This window comes from Bison bison, unplaced genomic scaffold (assembly GCF_000754665.1).
Source record: "Bison bison bison isolate TAMUID 2011002044 unplaced genomic scaffold, Bison_UMD1.0 scf7180017864180, whole genome shotgun sequence".
In the NCBI taxonomy this organism is placed as follows: domain Eukaryota; kingdom Metazoa; phylum Chordata; class Mammalia; order Artiodactyla; family Bovidae; genus Bison; species Bison bison.
The window spans coordinates 7,195,368-7,209,570 of NW_011494752.1; the positions used below are offsets into that span (position 1 = coordinate 7,195,368).

At 53.6% G+C, this 14,203-nt stretch overlaps 1 protein-coding gene across 3 annotated transcripts in view; it reads left to right on the top strand.

The window, feature by feature from the left end:
* The first annotated feature begins 1,217 nt into the window (after positions 1-1,217).
* ABCC3 (ATP-binding cassette, sub-family C (CFTR/MRP), member 3) overlaps positions 1,218-14,203 on the top strand; it is a 48,633-nt gene continuing 35,647 nt past the window's right edge. For all 3 annotated transcript variants that reach the window (XM_010842832.1, XM_010842833.1, XM_010842834.1), the window contains exons 1-7: positions 1,218-1,514; positions 11,202-11,378; positions 11,731-11,856; positions 12,058-12,195; positions 12,997-13,122; positions 13,324-13,385; positions 14,044-14,175. In XM_010842832.1, the coding sequence (XP_010841134.1) occupies positions 1,470-1,514; positions 11,202-11,378; positions 11,731-11,856; positions 12,058-12,195; positions 12,997-13,122; positions 13,324-13,385; positions 14,044-14,175 (806 nt within the window). In that variant the 5' untranslated portion in view covers positions 1,218-1,469. The remainder of the gene's footprint in view (positions 1,515-11,201; positions 11,379-11,730; positions 11,857-12,057; positions 12,196-12,996; positions 13,123-13,323; positions 13,386-14,043; positions 14,176-14,203) is intronic.

Below are 14,203 nucleotides of genomic sequence, written 5' to 3' on the forward strand. Positions count from 1 at the left end.
CCGACAAAGGGCTAAGAGGACTTGCCCAGTGGAAGGGGAGAGGCCCCAGTCTCCTGCCTGGGGAAGGGGGAGTCTTGTCCACCCTGCTCCCACCTCCACCCCTCTCATGCTGGCTCAGATCTCTGTTCTGATAGCCCATGGGTGAAAAGACTTCCTTCTCTGACTTCCTGCCTGCCTGCCCAGAGGGATAGGAGGTGGCTGTGGCTTCTGTGCTATCTCGCTGGCACTCACCTACACCTGCTGGTGAGCAGCCAAGCAAGAAAACATTTTCTTTCAAGAACAAGTTCAGGGAAGGGATCACCTGGGCAGATTCTACAGACAGGAACAAGATTGGGAGGCAAGAGCAGGGAAGAAGTGCTAGGGGAACGGGAGATTCTTTCTCAATCCCAAGAGGGGTGATGAACTGGCTTCTGGGGTCACATTAGGGGAGAGAGGATGACTGGGGGAGTGAGAAATAGAGGGAAGGAGGGGTCCAGAATGGCCAAGCTGTGGAAAGCAGGAGAAGGCGGCCAATGACCGCCCCCCTCCAACAACACATTTTACAGATGGGGAATGTGGTGACTCGGTTTTAGGAGGGATGTGCTAATGTGGGGCCCTTCCTGGAGCCTCACCTGCCCATCTCCCACCCTTACCAGGCTGAAGTGGAGCCTACTAATGTGCCAGGAGATATGCTTGATGCTTTACATACCTTTCACATTTAATCCTCAGAGTAATCCTGTGACATAAGTACCTGGATTATCCTTGTTTTACAGAAATAAAAGTGGAGGCTGAAGCAGCTGGTGCAAAATTAGGGAGGGACAGAATCTCAGGTGGGCAGCTGTTCAAGATAACCATGGGAAGCCACCATCTGGACGATCCTGGGACCCTCGCCCATTCTCTCTCCTTGGGTGTACACATAAGCACGCTCGCGCGCGCGCACACACACACGCGCACACACACACACACACACACACACGCACACACGTGCACACTGTGTTGGTCTCTGCCAGTTCCCAGATAACTCACAAGCTCTTCCCATTTCACAGATGAGGAGACTGACATTCAGAGATGAACGTGACAGGGGTTTATTCCCGGAGAGAGTCTTGTTAAATCCCTTTCCACGTTCCTTGACTCCTGGGGGCCCCTCCCCCAGCAGAGTCCGGGAGCGGGTTGGGTGTGTCCTTCTTGGAAACAGCCCCAGCTCCCGCCCTAGCAGCTTCATCTCTCTGGGACTTCTCCCGACGCGGCACAGGGGCCACCTGAGGGAGTTGTCACTGTGTCAGTGGCCTCCGCTCCTGTCCCCAAAACCTTCCTGAGCCGCAGTTTCGGGGAGGCGCTGTCGCAATTCGACCCAAAGGGCCTGGGGGAAGGGCTCGCGGGGGCGGGCCCGGGCGGAACGCCGGGGCGGAGGCGGCTGCAGGCGGTCGCTAGGTCTGTCTGGGGCCGGTAGGCGATAGTGCTCGCCCTCCTCGCAGCCGCGCCCGGACCTCATGGACGCTCTGTGCGGTTCCGGGGAGCTCGGCTCCAAGTTCTGGGTAAGGAGGTGTCCCCGGACTGAGGGCGCAAACTGGCTAGCCCTTACACAGCCCCGGGGAGACGGCGATGTGGTGCGGGGAGGAGGCCTGGGTGGCACCGCCCAAAGCCTGGTCCCTAGTGGCCTCCTGCCCTCCCCAGCCGCATGGCAGAGTCTGGGAAAGCCAAGTACTAGGCTCCTCCAGGGCTCGGTGGGTGGCATCCTGAATTCAGAAGGTGTCCCCGCTTGCCCCCTCACCCTAGTCCCTCTCTGAGGCTGACTGCAGGAGGCAGAAGAGGCATGTGCCCATCCCCAGATGCTGATAACCCTTCAGTACCTGCCCCATGGACTAGGACTTGGATGCCCACCCCGCACCTTGTTGACCAGGTGCTTTGGGAGGCTGGCTGCACTGGGCTTTCCTCTGCTTCAAGGGATCCTGCTTCTTGGAAAGAGTTCCTTCTTTCCTCTGGGCAAGAGCCGCCAGAGAGCAGGCGATCCTCACTGCCCCAGCCACAGGAGTGAGAGGCAGACCTCACTCTGGAGGCAGGGCCCTACAGGTACAGGGTATCAGGATTTCCTGATCCACCCTCTCATTTTACAGATGGGGAAAGGGAGGCCTAGAGACTTGTTCAAAATCAGTCAGTTAGAGCAGCGTAGAGCTGGGATAGAAAAGTAGACCTTCCGCTTCACACACCAAATCTCTAAGACATTAGGCTGCTTTTCAGGCTGCTGACTGCAGACTCCCCGCTAGTTCAGGCGCAGTCCGTGTAGACAATCCAAGAGCTTTCTTACAGTTTTCAAAACCTGCTCCCCGCAGCTCCCTTGGTCACCATTGCCACTCTGGGAGGCCAAGTGGTGATGCGTCTCCGTTTTACAGATGAACTCAGATTCAAGGTGGTTATCTGGGCCTGCCCAGCGTAGGCTGCTCTCAGATCAGGGCCTCAGAATCCCAATCTCTAAATCTTTCTCCCATTTGAGGTGTCTGTACAGGTGTACTTGGTATTGTATGTGCCTAGTGTGTGTTATGCATGGGTGTGTGCTTGTGTGGGTGCGTGTGCCTGTGTGTGCACATAAGTGTGTGTATACAGTCAGGAACCCTACCCTTGGTCTGTGTTTGGGCTGGGCTGAGGGAAGTTACCTGGATTTTTAAAATGTGGGGCATTGGAATACCTGTAAAAAACGATTTTGGGGGATCACTCTTTTTCTCTGGGTCACTAATTGGTTCATCAGAGATGGTGTGACTTCTCTGTGGCTCTCCTTCTTGCCCAGCCCCACTGGAACCCCATCTGTCATCCAGTTTGATCCAGTCCAGATTCCAGAGATTCCTCCTTTGGCTCAGGAGTAGACTTCCTCTCACTGCCACTTAAGCCTGGCTGATGTAGCCATGGCAGATCACAGTATCTGAGGTGGCCAAGCAGAGGACCTGTAAATCAAGGGGGCAGATGTGCCCAAGCCTCAAGTGCAAGGGCCCCTTGTTCCTGGGTAGACTGTTAACCCTAAGAGCTTAGGACTCTCCCAGGAACAAACTTTAAGGGACCAGGAGTTGGGGAACTCAGGACTCCTTTCCTGTTCTCAGGCCTTCCATGATACTGTAGAATCCAAGTATCAGAGTGTGGGCATGGAGCAGCCAGCCCAGCCCCTCATTACAGAGCTGGGGTAACTGAAGGAAGGGATTTTTCAAGGTCATGTGACAGTCAGCTACGGATTGCTGGACTGGAAAACAGGACCCGGAGATATGGTTCTAACTTTGCCATTGCCTGACTGTGAACCTTTGGGCTTCTGGACTCCCTGGTCCCTGAATTTGCTGTTGCTTATGAGCTATGTGCGCCTCCTCTGAGAACCCCAGGGTCCATGGGAGTCAGCGCATCTATGTTAGGTCCAAGAGGTGACTCCTTTGAGGTCTCTGAGTGGATACCTCAAATGACAAGGGAACTGACCACTCCTCTTCCTGACTTCAATGTCTAAGCACCTTCCATCTTCCACAGTATCTTCTTGGCTCCTGAAAGCTGTTCCAGGCTGTACCCAGTGTGGCTGGTGACTGGAGGTGGGGTGAAGAAAAAGCAGGAAGGTTCCCAGCTCATGCTCTGAGTGTTTGCAGAGCTGAGACAAGGGAGCAGGGTCTGAGGCCTGGAGGCTGGAGCTATAACCTTAGCTCTAGTTCAGTTACCCAAAAGACCTGCAGCTCAGGGCTCCTCGTTGATGCTGTGCTAGTTTGCAGCTCATATTCATTGTGTGTCAGGCATAGTTGTCCCTGAACCTTTTATCTTTGAGGCCTATGGATGACCCACTTTGTTGGAAGTTGGTTCAGGGCAGCCAGAAAATACTTGAGCCAAGGGTGTAAAGCAGGGGCAAGAGAGATGGTTCCGGTCCCTCTGGGCCGCTTGTTTATTCTACCCAGCCTTTTTGCTAGCTTATCCTCCCAGCCTGTTTTTCCACCTGTGAAATGGGGAAATAACCCATCTCCTAACTATCTCACAAGACATATGGAGATCAAATTAAAAACAGAATGTAAAGTGATTTGAGAACTTAAAACTCTGTTGGTAAGATGTTCATGTGTCATGATATCCCTGGGAAGAGGAAAAGAGGAAAAGAGATGAGGTTAGCAGGTCTGGATTTGGCAAGACCTACAGAAAAAGGGCTGGCAAGGCCATTGGGCCAGGGGCTCCCATTTCAGCTGTTTCCTGGGTAATTTGTGGATAAATGCGTCTGCCTTAGCCCCAGCTGAAGGTGAGAGTCGGAACCCAAGGGGACTCCTAATCCCGCTGGACGTGTGCATGCGTGCTATGTACTCACATACACGCTGTGTACTGGGTAGTGATTCATCCTTTCTTTGACTCTCTCTCTCACCTCTATTCGCTTTGGGGTGTATAACCAGCATCCTCTGATCATGCTTGGGAGTGTGTGTGGAAATAAATTCCAAGAGAATGAACTGTGACCAAGTGGCCCAGGGATCATGGATCCAGAGATGCCTCTAGAACAAAGAAGGTGGAAGTGTCCCTTTGATGCACCATGTTGCCTCCTGCCTGGAGGATTACTCTGTTCTGAGCAGTGGAGACAGGAGAACACCCACGTGGTGGTGAGGGTGTACAGAGCAAGGGCCTCCAGCTGTTTGCCCTAAGGAGGTCTTGACTTGTTTGCAGAATTAGCTTTCATCTGATGGCTCCAGCAAGTTCCTGGGAGACTGATGCAGGCTTAGAAATCCAACGGTCTTAACCAGGAGAGCTGTCCAAAGATGGCACTGACTGCCTGAGCACTAGTGAGCTCCCCATCACTGGGGGCTCAAACACAGGATTAGTAACCACTTGGTGAGGGTGGTGGAAGGAGGAAGGAGGTGGGGTCCTGCCCTGAAATTCTGCGACCAGCTAGGAAGAGAGAATGTGTGGTCAATAGGAAGCTCACCAGTTCCTCCTCTGAGATTTTCAGACCTTTTTCCCTGACCCTCTCCACACTCTACACATGGAATTACCTAGTAGCAGCTCTTGGCAGAGTCCTGTGGGTCTCCTGCTGGTCAGGCACCATTTTTCACTTTCACTGTTCCCCTGGCTGTTTACTCACCCTAGGGAGGGGCAGGGCTCTAGTCCCTAGACACTCCCTGTGTCTCCTGCTCTGTTCCAGCTAGTGCCACTCTGTTATTCACTAGCTGTGTGACTTTAGGCAAATTGCTCACCCTCTCTGAGTTCCACCTGGGCCTCCTTCAGGTCTAGTTTCTCTGTTCTGATTCTGAGGACCTGAGCCTCAGACTCAGGGGGGTTATGACTAGGCTTCTGTGGACTTTAGGGCTCTGGGATGTCAGGGTCTTCCCTGGCCTCCTCCTGGGTCACTGCACAGTCGGAATAGGTGGCCACCATAACATATGAGTAGCAGAAAAGGCTCTGATTTCAATGTATTTTGATTCTTAAATGAAGATAGTAACCCCCAAAGATTTGGGGAAACTGGCAGAGGCAGGGATGGCTTAGGCAGGTAGGTAGGAGATGGACACCCCTCAGCCTACTGGACACCAAACTCTACCCCCACCAGGAGCCCAGTCCTCCCTGCCAAGCTAGGGGCTCTAGAATCCCTTCTCTTCATCCCACCTGGGGCACCAAAACTGAGCCTCTGAACGTCTGGCTCCTGGTAGAAACATTAGGTCCCCAGGCTGGCCTCTCCCAAGCCCTGATGTCCCCGACCTGGTCTGGAGAGCTGGAGACTTAGGGAAGGAAATGAGTCAAGGAAGTGGCACTTGGGAGGGAACTTTGCCAAGTCCGCCTGCTGGTCCTCTCACCAGGAAATGACCTTGGAGCCCGGGACCAGCCCCTAGGGAGGGAGGCCCCAGTGGGGCCTGCCAGCTGACTGGCCGAGGAGGCAGGGTCAGAGCACCTGGGTTGTGTCCACCCCTCCCTGGTGTGGCTGACCCAGGGGCACAGATGCAGCAGGATCCCTGTTGGGGTGGGGTGGTGAGACTTGGATGTGTCACTGCTGTGTGTGGGGCCTCCCCTCCCCCACCTGGAGCTGTTCCTTTTTCAGGGCTGGACCCAGGTGTTCCTGGGCTGGGGTGGGTGCTCATGGGGGCTAATCCGTGGACTGGATTTCTCCTTCTAACTGGATAGTCAGGTTTCTAGTCCAGTGGCTCCCAGAATGCCAGCTAGTCTGTTACCCTGTGATGGCAGCCCCTTTCCATCTGCTCTGTGAGAAGAACCGCAGCAAGGAGGTGGTTTGAGGGCAGGCTGTATGGCTGAAAGGAGATTTTTAATGTTTCGCGTGATCTGGACACAATGTGTTCTATCCCCAGGGTGGTTTGTCATGGTGGAGCCCTGATAGGGACTGAGACTCTGGAGCTGCAAGGCCTGGGTTCAGGTCTGGCATCAGCCCATGTAAACCGGGGCTGGTCACTTTTCAGCCATGAGTCTCAGCTGTTTGGACATTAAATAATAATCTTGGAACACAGTGGTGCTTAAGTACCCGAAGTTCTTGCTGGTTGCCAAGGCCCTTTCAGAAGCAGAAGGGCCGGCCAGGCTGTGAGCCACAGACTTTTGCCTCCAGACCCAGACCCTTCCAAAGGCTACAGTTAGTGCGTGTGAACAGGCCCATGCCCTTTTTCTGTATCTCCATTTCTGCTGAGATAATGAACTTGTCAGTTGATCCCTTCTCCCCACAACACAGGATTAAGGAAGTAATTACTCTTCTCTCTTGACAGAGCTATCAAAAAGCCTGGGGCGCCCGGGGGCTGGAAAGTCCCTAAAGGCGCTGTGGCAGAGGGCTCTTGGGTCCTTACTGCCACCTGTCCCCTGCTGGGGTCTGTAGGGATTTCAGTCTTGGTGCCCATGAAGGGGCTCCCCGGTATGTGGTCCACTCTGGGCGCCAGACCTTATCAGTCCCGTCCAGCTGTTTAATCACATTGTTAAGGGAGCTGTTGTTGCCGTGGAAACTGTGTGGGTGGCAGTCGGGGAGGGCTGTGGTCTTGGCTTCCAGCCCAGCTGGTGTTCTTCAGAATGGGGATTGGGGGCTGGTGGTTTGAGAAGGGATCACCCATCCTACCCTGTGGGGTTGCAAGGAGTAGTATGGGGTCCATGACCTCCACCAACCCTGTCTTTTACACTTAGCTTTGTTTGGGTCAGAGACCCTCTCGAGTGCCTTGGTGTCAAGGAGAGAGCAGTCTGAGCTCCTGGGCATTCAGCTGCACATACGGGTTTTGGAGGGTAACTTTAACTTTTGTCCATTTATTCTTTCTTTCTTTTGTTCCACAAATGCATAGGAGTGTGGTCTCTGTGCCAGGAGCTCTTCTAGTCAGTGGGGCTGCCTAGCTGGCCCAGCAGAACTAACAAACCGGTCCTCACGGAACACATATTCCAGTGGAAGAAGACAGAAAAATTACAAACATAACAAATAACTCAGTTATATGTCCTAGATAGGGATACTATCGTAGATAATGGTGAGGGCTATGGGAAAAGAGGACAGGCTAGCAGGGCTGGGGATGCAGGAGCCGGATGGGGGTTACAGTTCCAGTTTTAATTAGAAAGGTCAGAGTGGACCTCCACAAGATCTGAGATCTGAGCACAAGCTTGCAGGTGATGAGGGCATGAAGCAGCACCACTGCCTTGAGACAAACGCAGGCCTGACATTTGGAGACCGCACAGAGGGCGGGAGGCAGGTGAGAGAGGGGAGTGGGGAAGCTGAGGTCAGAGAGACCAGGGAGCAGATAATGTGGGTTTCAAGGGCACCCTGGGCTTTTACTCTGAGTGAAACGGGGAGCCCTTGACAGGTTTTAACCAAAGCAGTGACATGGTGTGTCACTAAGGCGTCAGGCTTAGGTTTTATGAAGACTTGCCTCTAACTGCTGTGCTGAAGGAGACTGCTGGGTAAGCGGCAGGAACAGAAGCAGGGAGACAAGAGAGGGGGTGATGCCACAAATCAAGTGAGAGAGTGGGGTGGAGAGGAGCAGTTGGATCCTGGATCTATCAGGGAGATCCAGGTGAAGATACCTTTTTATAGATAAAAAGCATTGGATATAATCCTTTCATGTAGTTCAACCTAATAATTTGAAGGTACAATAGACAGGATTTGCTGAAAAGTTGGGTGTGAGTTGTGAGAGACAGAGAAAGAACCAAGGATGACTCGGAGGATTCCAGCCTGAGAGAAGGAAAGCATTGCCCCGCATCAAGGTGGGCAGTTTGGAGGAGGGGCAGGCAGGAGTTCTGTTCTGGACATGCTGTATGCGATGGGTCCTGTCATTGTCTTAGCAGGCTGCTGTGCTGTGCCATGCTCAGTCGTGTCTGATTCTTTGCAACCCCATGGACTGTAGCCCCTCAGGCTCCTCTGTCCATGGAATTTTCCAGGCAAGAATACTAGAGTGGGTTGCCATTTCCTCCTCTGGGGGATCTGCCCGACCCAGGGATTGAACCCACATCTCTTGTGTCTCCTGCATTTGCAGGTGGATTCTTTACCCCTGAGCCATCTGGGAAGTCCTTAGGTCTTAGCAGAATATCTGAGGTAAATAGATAGTCTGGGGACAGAGGCATGGTCTGGTACGCTATCTCCTGGAGAGGGCTCTGCCCAACGGAGCCCAGGCCGGATCTCCCTGTGGATCAAAACAGTCATCTGGTCCTCCTAAGATCTCTTGATTGTTGCCACAATGGAAGTTTATGAAACCAAAACAAGGTCCCAGCAGCTTCTGCTCTGTCACCTGCTTCCTCCAGTATTGCCCTACTTGAGTCAAGGTGCCTTGCGGTTCATTCTCCCCCCGAAGTGAGCTGGCTGGGATGCTCTCACTACTGCCATTACTCACGCGCAGAGACAGGTTCAGAGGGGTGACGGCACTCATCCATGATTCCACAGCTCCAAAGAGGCAGCCCACACTGGGTCCTCTCCATCAGGGTCTGTTCTCATAGCCACTCCCTGCCGGCCTCAAAGAGCCCTGCCCTTGACCCATCGTAAGGGTGAGTCCTGGTTGTGCCTTTGAACTCAGGCTCCGATCCCCCTACACACGCTCTCCCTCATCAGTGAATGAATAGACCTTGACTGACAAGGTCCATCTGGGCTGCTCCTCGTACCTGACCCTGTGCTGGGAGTCGGAAGGTGTGGGGCAAGAGAGGAGAGGAGTAACAGTAAGGCCCAGTGTCTACCCTGAAGGGCTCACATCACTGTGGAGAGAAGATATATTCACAGGTGCAGATCCAAGCAGCTCAAGGTGGGAGTGGCTTGGTGTTACAAGGCCTGGGTGTTCCTCCCAGCTCCTGACTGCCAGGTGTCCTTGGACTTGTTACCAGAGCAAGTGGAACCTGTTTTTTCTTTTGCAAGTCAGGCCTGATACTGTTCCTTTTCTTTTCTTTTGGAATAATGACCTCTTAAGTGCATAATAAAATGCTGCTGAAACATAAAGGGCCTCAATCACTCAGGTAATAGTCATTTGCCTGAGTGCCAAGACCATACAAAACAAAGCAAAGCAAAGCAAAGCCCCTTGGAGGCTGGGGCACCCCAGAAATGCTTTCTGTAGAAGGTGTAGCTCGAGTTGGCCCCAGAGAGGTCAGTAGTTCACTCCCTCCAGGCCCAAAGACCAGGTGATAGAGTTGGGGATGGCCTTGGGCCAGCTATCGGACTGGTAACTAAGGGGATGAGATTAATGGGCTTGTGAAGGGTTAAACAGGGTGTGGCTGCCACTTGAGGGTGGAATGAATCAATACATGGTCCTTTTGTACAATGGACCACGTGTAAAAATGGGGAGGAAGAATCCTCACACTCACCATCGAGGATGACACCCCTCAAATGCAGTGCAGAGTGAAGAAGCTAGACATGAAAGATCTGGGCTGTGTGGTTTCCTTTTAGGAAGGTCCCACGTGGGCAAAATCACATGTTGCTGGAACGCAGAACAGAATTCCCCTGGGATGAGGAGTGGCTAAGAGGAAGCCCAAGAGGACCTTCCAGGCATCAGCCATGTCCTGTTTCTTAATTTAGGTTCTAGTTACAAAAGTGTGTTCAGGGTGTGAAAATTCACTGAGGTGTATACTTAAGCTGTGTGTGCTTTTCTGTAAGTATATTTATTATACTTGGATAAGAAATGTCTTAAACAGGAAAACCATGCAGGCCGGGGTGTCTGCCTCCCCCATCTTAGAAGAGCCTGCCCAGGCCTACAGTATAATCCTGCTCCGTGATCCAGCCCTCAGCCATGGGCCAAGTGCCAGTGCTCAGCAAGAGTCTGCTGGTCCTTAGCTTGCATTGCTTGAGTGACTACTGAATACTGGGTTCTAGAATACAAGATGTATGTGGCACAGCCTCTGCTTTCCAGGGTTTGAGTGAAACTCCCCCAAAGCAGTGTGTCCGTGGACCTCACGCTCCCTAGAGGCAGGAACTGTTTGTCCCACATGTGCCTCCACCCCCCACCCCACCTCCCCAGCCTCCCTACCAAGCCCCTGGTAGGCCTTTACCAGAGCATCATCGAGTGGAAGACATATTCCCCCATCCATTTCCAAAAAAATTCTTAAGTGCAAAGACAAAACGGAGGGTGGGGATCTTGTCTGGACTCAGTGGTTCCCAAGGACACAAGACTTTGTGTCAGTGCTAGAACCGGGACAGTCCTATGCAAAATGAGATGATGGGTCACCAGGGCTTTGTTTTACAAAGCTCTCTCCACATCACCTTGTTCCTTTGAGTTCACTCCCACTGAGGGAGGTAGGCGGGGTGGGGGATGGCCTCCCCTATTTTAACAGAGAGGCAGCTAAAGCCGAAAGAGGCCCCCTATCCCTTCCCTGGGAGACTTAGAGAGGAAGTGGACTCTTCAACCATGTGCATATACTGCTTTGATAAAGTAAATTAATTAAAAAAAAGGTGGAACTCTAGAATGACAGAAAGCAGACCAGTGGTTGCCTGAGAGGGATGGGCTGCAGAGGGGCGCAAAGGAGCTCGGATAATGGTGGCGTATTTGCTGTCTTTATTGTGGGTAGAGGTTTTGCAGGTGTGTACAACTCACTCACTGGACTGTGCACTTTAGAAGGGTGCAGCTTATTGTGCTTAAATTATACGTCAATTAGAGAGAGAAAATATGAGGAAATGAGGAAACTAGCGCCCTTAGCCTCCTGGGAGAGCTCACGCTTGGGACAATGCCTGCTCGTTTGCACACTGAGCCTTTCAAGATCACATGCCTTCCAACCACTAGGGCATGTGGAGCAGCTCTCTGGCCCAGCCCCCTTCCTGGAGCATGAGCCCATTGCTGCCCCTGAATTCTTCTCTCTTTTCCCAGGACTCCAACCTGTCCCTGCACACAGACAACCCGGACTTAACTCCCTGCTTCCAGAACTCCCTGCTGGCCTGGCTCCCCTGCATCTACCTGTGGGCTGCCCTGCCCTGCTACCTGTTCTACTTGCGGGGCCACCGCCAAGGCTACATTGTCCTCTCTCACCTCTCCAGGCTCAAGACGGTCAGAGGCTCAGGGTCTCCTGTGGGTGGGACCGGAACCTGAATGAGTCCCTCCCCCACCCTCAGTGACTGGACTGGGTTCCCCAGCCTCACCCGCCCTGTGCTCAGGGCCTGCCAGCTGGATCTACAGCCCAATGAGATAATCTCTGGGGAAGTTCAGTCAAGGTCTCCAACAATGGTCTCCCCACTCTGGAGAAGCTTCCAGCCAGTGCCCAGCCCGGCCCTTGAGGGCAGGCCTGGGCAGATCTGTTGGTTTCAGGACCAAAGGCCCCTCCCCCGGTGGGGAGTGGGGGGGGGCGGGGGGCTCTCCGTTTCTTTGAGGGTGGAGGCTCCAACCTGCGTCCTGTTCACAGGCCTTGGGCGTCCTGCTGTGGTGTGTCTCCTGGGCTGACCTCTTCTACTCCTTCCACGGCCTGGTCCATGGCTGGCCCCCTGCCCCCGTCTTCTTTGTCACCCCCTTGGTGGTGGGGGTTACCATGGTCAGTGTGGGACCAGGGGATCTGGGTGGGGGATCTCTAGTGGGTTGTGGGATGCTGATGGGGCAACCATGGGCTCCGAGGAGAAGGCTGGACACCTTAGAAGTGGGTAACCCAGAAACATCTAGCCATGGGGCGTGGGGACGAATGGAGTCAGGTCCAGATGTGTGCTCTGGCCCAGCACCTGCTGTTCTCCCTGCACAGCTGCTGGCCACCCTGCTGATCCAGTATGAGCGGCTGCAGGGGGTTCGGTCCTCGGGTGTTCTCATCATTTTCTGGTTCCTGTGTGTGGTCTGTGGCATCATCCCCTTCCGTTCCAAGATCCTTTCAGCTTTGACACAGGTAAGGGGAAAAGAGAAACCCGCCAGGTCCACCGCTGTCTAGGGATTGGCCCCAGAGCTCAAGGCACTGTTGGCTCCCAGGCTCCTCCTCTTTGCCTCTTCTCAGCTCCCAGGACCTCCTCTGCTGTTCAGTCCCTTTTGTGTCATTCCTTACTTGTTGCATCTCTGCTGAGAAGCAGGCTGGTGAGCAGGGTGCGAGTCGGTGTAACCAGGGAAATGCAGCAAGAAGAGCCCTTTGCGGCTGCTTGTGGAATGTGGCCACTGCCACCGATGCCGCCACCGTCAAATGCAGTGTTTGTGCAGTGAGGACGTGTGTGCAACCATGAACAATTTTGGCTTCCCTGGAATCCCATTATCTCATTCTCCCCCTCTTTCCTACCTCCCTCAGTCCCTGATCTTCCTCTTGATTTTCAGTGGTGGTGGGGGGAAGGTGATGTGGTGATAGGAGCACTGGGGATCAATCTAGTGTCTCCCTATTTCTCTATCTCAAGAGAAGTCAGTCAAATGTATTTATAAGAGCACAGGTTGGGAACAATCCAATTACTTTGTGATCTTGGGCAAGTTCCTGAGCCATTTGAAGCCTCAATTCTTCAATTACACAAGGGGATGTAGGTGAGCAGGGCAAGTCTCCACCAAATAGCAGACCCCTATGATCTTTCCCCTCTCTCAGAGCCCTCTGGGTGGGGGACCTTGGGACCCCCAGGGGCTGACTCTTACACAGAGGGGTCTGGTGCCCCCAAGTCCTTTGGACTACAGGCCCAGGGATCCCCAAGCTATGATGTTGCTCCCCTTTCTCCCCCAGGGCAAGATCTCAGACCCTTTCCGCTTCACGACCTTCTACATCTACTTTGCTCTGGTGCTGTCTGCCCTCATCCTCTCCTGCTTCAGAGAGAAGCCACCGTTTTTCTCCCCCAAGAATATGGACCCTGTAAGTTTTAATGGAGGTGGGTGGTAAAGGCGATTCCACAGCCCATCGCTCAGCCCAGTCCTTCCAATTCATTCGATCTTGTTACCTCCAGAGTGTGCACACTGGGGCTTGGAGCAGAAAGGACGGAGGCACCCTCCTCCCTCTGCTCTGCCTTAAGAGGAAAGATCCTGATTTCCCCTATCTCATTCTTTTACCTTCTAGAACCCCTGCCCAGAGGCTGGAGCTGGCTTCCTCTCCCGCCTATCTTTCTGGTGGTTTACAAAGTAAGTTTTCTCTTTCCTAAGCCTGGGGATCTGGGGGTGGGGATGGATAGTTGGGGAGTTAGAGAGAGGAACGGGAGCAGGCCAAGAATTCAAGAGCTTGAGGAACTGTGAACCCCGGTGAGCATGGGGCAGGCAAGGGTGGGGAAACCTGTCTGTTTGGGCTGGGGGCTGAGTACAGAAGCCAGGCCTAGTCCAGTTCTGATCCCAGGGCAGGCCCTGGGGACAGGCCCAGGGTTCTAGAGGGAGAATTAGTTCCCAGCTCTTTGGTCAGGGATAAGCTTGCAGCTGTCATTTCCTTGGGCATCTCTCAGAGTAGCTAAAGCAGGAGAATTATGTCTGTGACCTTGGTGACAGCTCATTAACCATATTGCACTGAGGAAGCTCCTGGGCTAGGGCTCCATCCAGTGGGTCTATCATCGCTCAGGGCCCAGTCAGCATCAATTCATCACCAGGGCCCAGGAGTCAATGGGGCATCTGAGAAGGAGGGAGAAAGGGCAGAACTTGGAGTGGGAGTCAGTGACCCCCATCTTGCTCACTGTAGGAATAAAGGAGACACTCTTCTTGGCTACTGTCCCCCCAGGGACATCCTCCTGTCTGGAGACCCTTGTCCCCAGGCTCCTAAACTCTGACCCAGTGTGGTGCTGCCTGCCCTCTCCAGGTTGGCCATCCTCGGCTATAGGCGGCCCCTGGAGGAGCGAGACCTCTGGTCCCTAAACAAGGAGGACCGCTCCCAGATGGTGATGCAGAGGCTGCTGGAGGAGTGGAAGAAGCAACAAGATCAGGCAGCGCGGTGAGGCCCCCCTCTCCCCAGTCCCCAC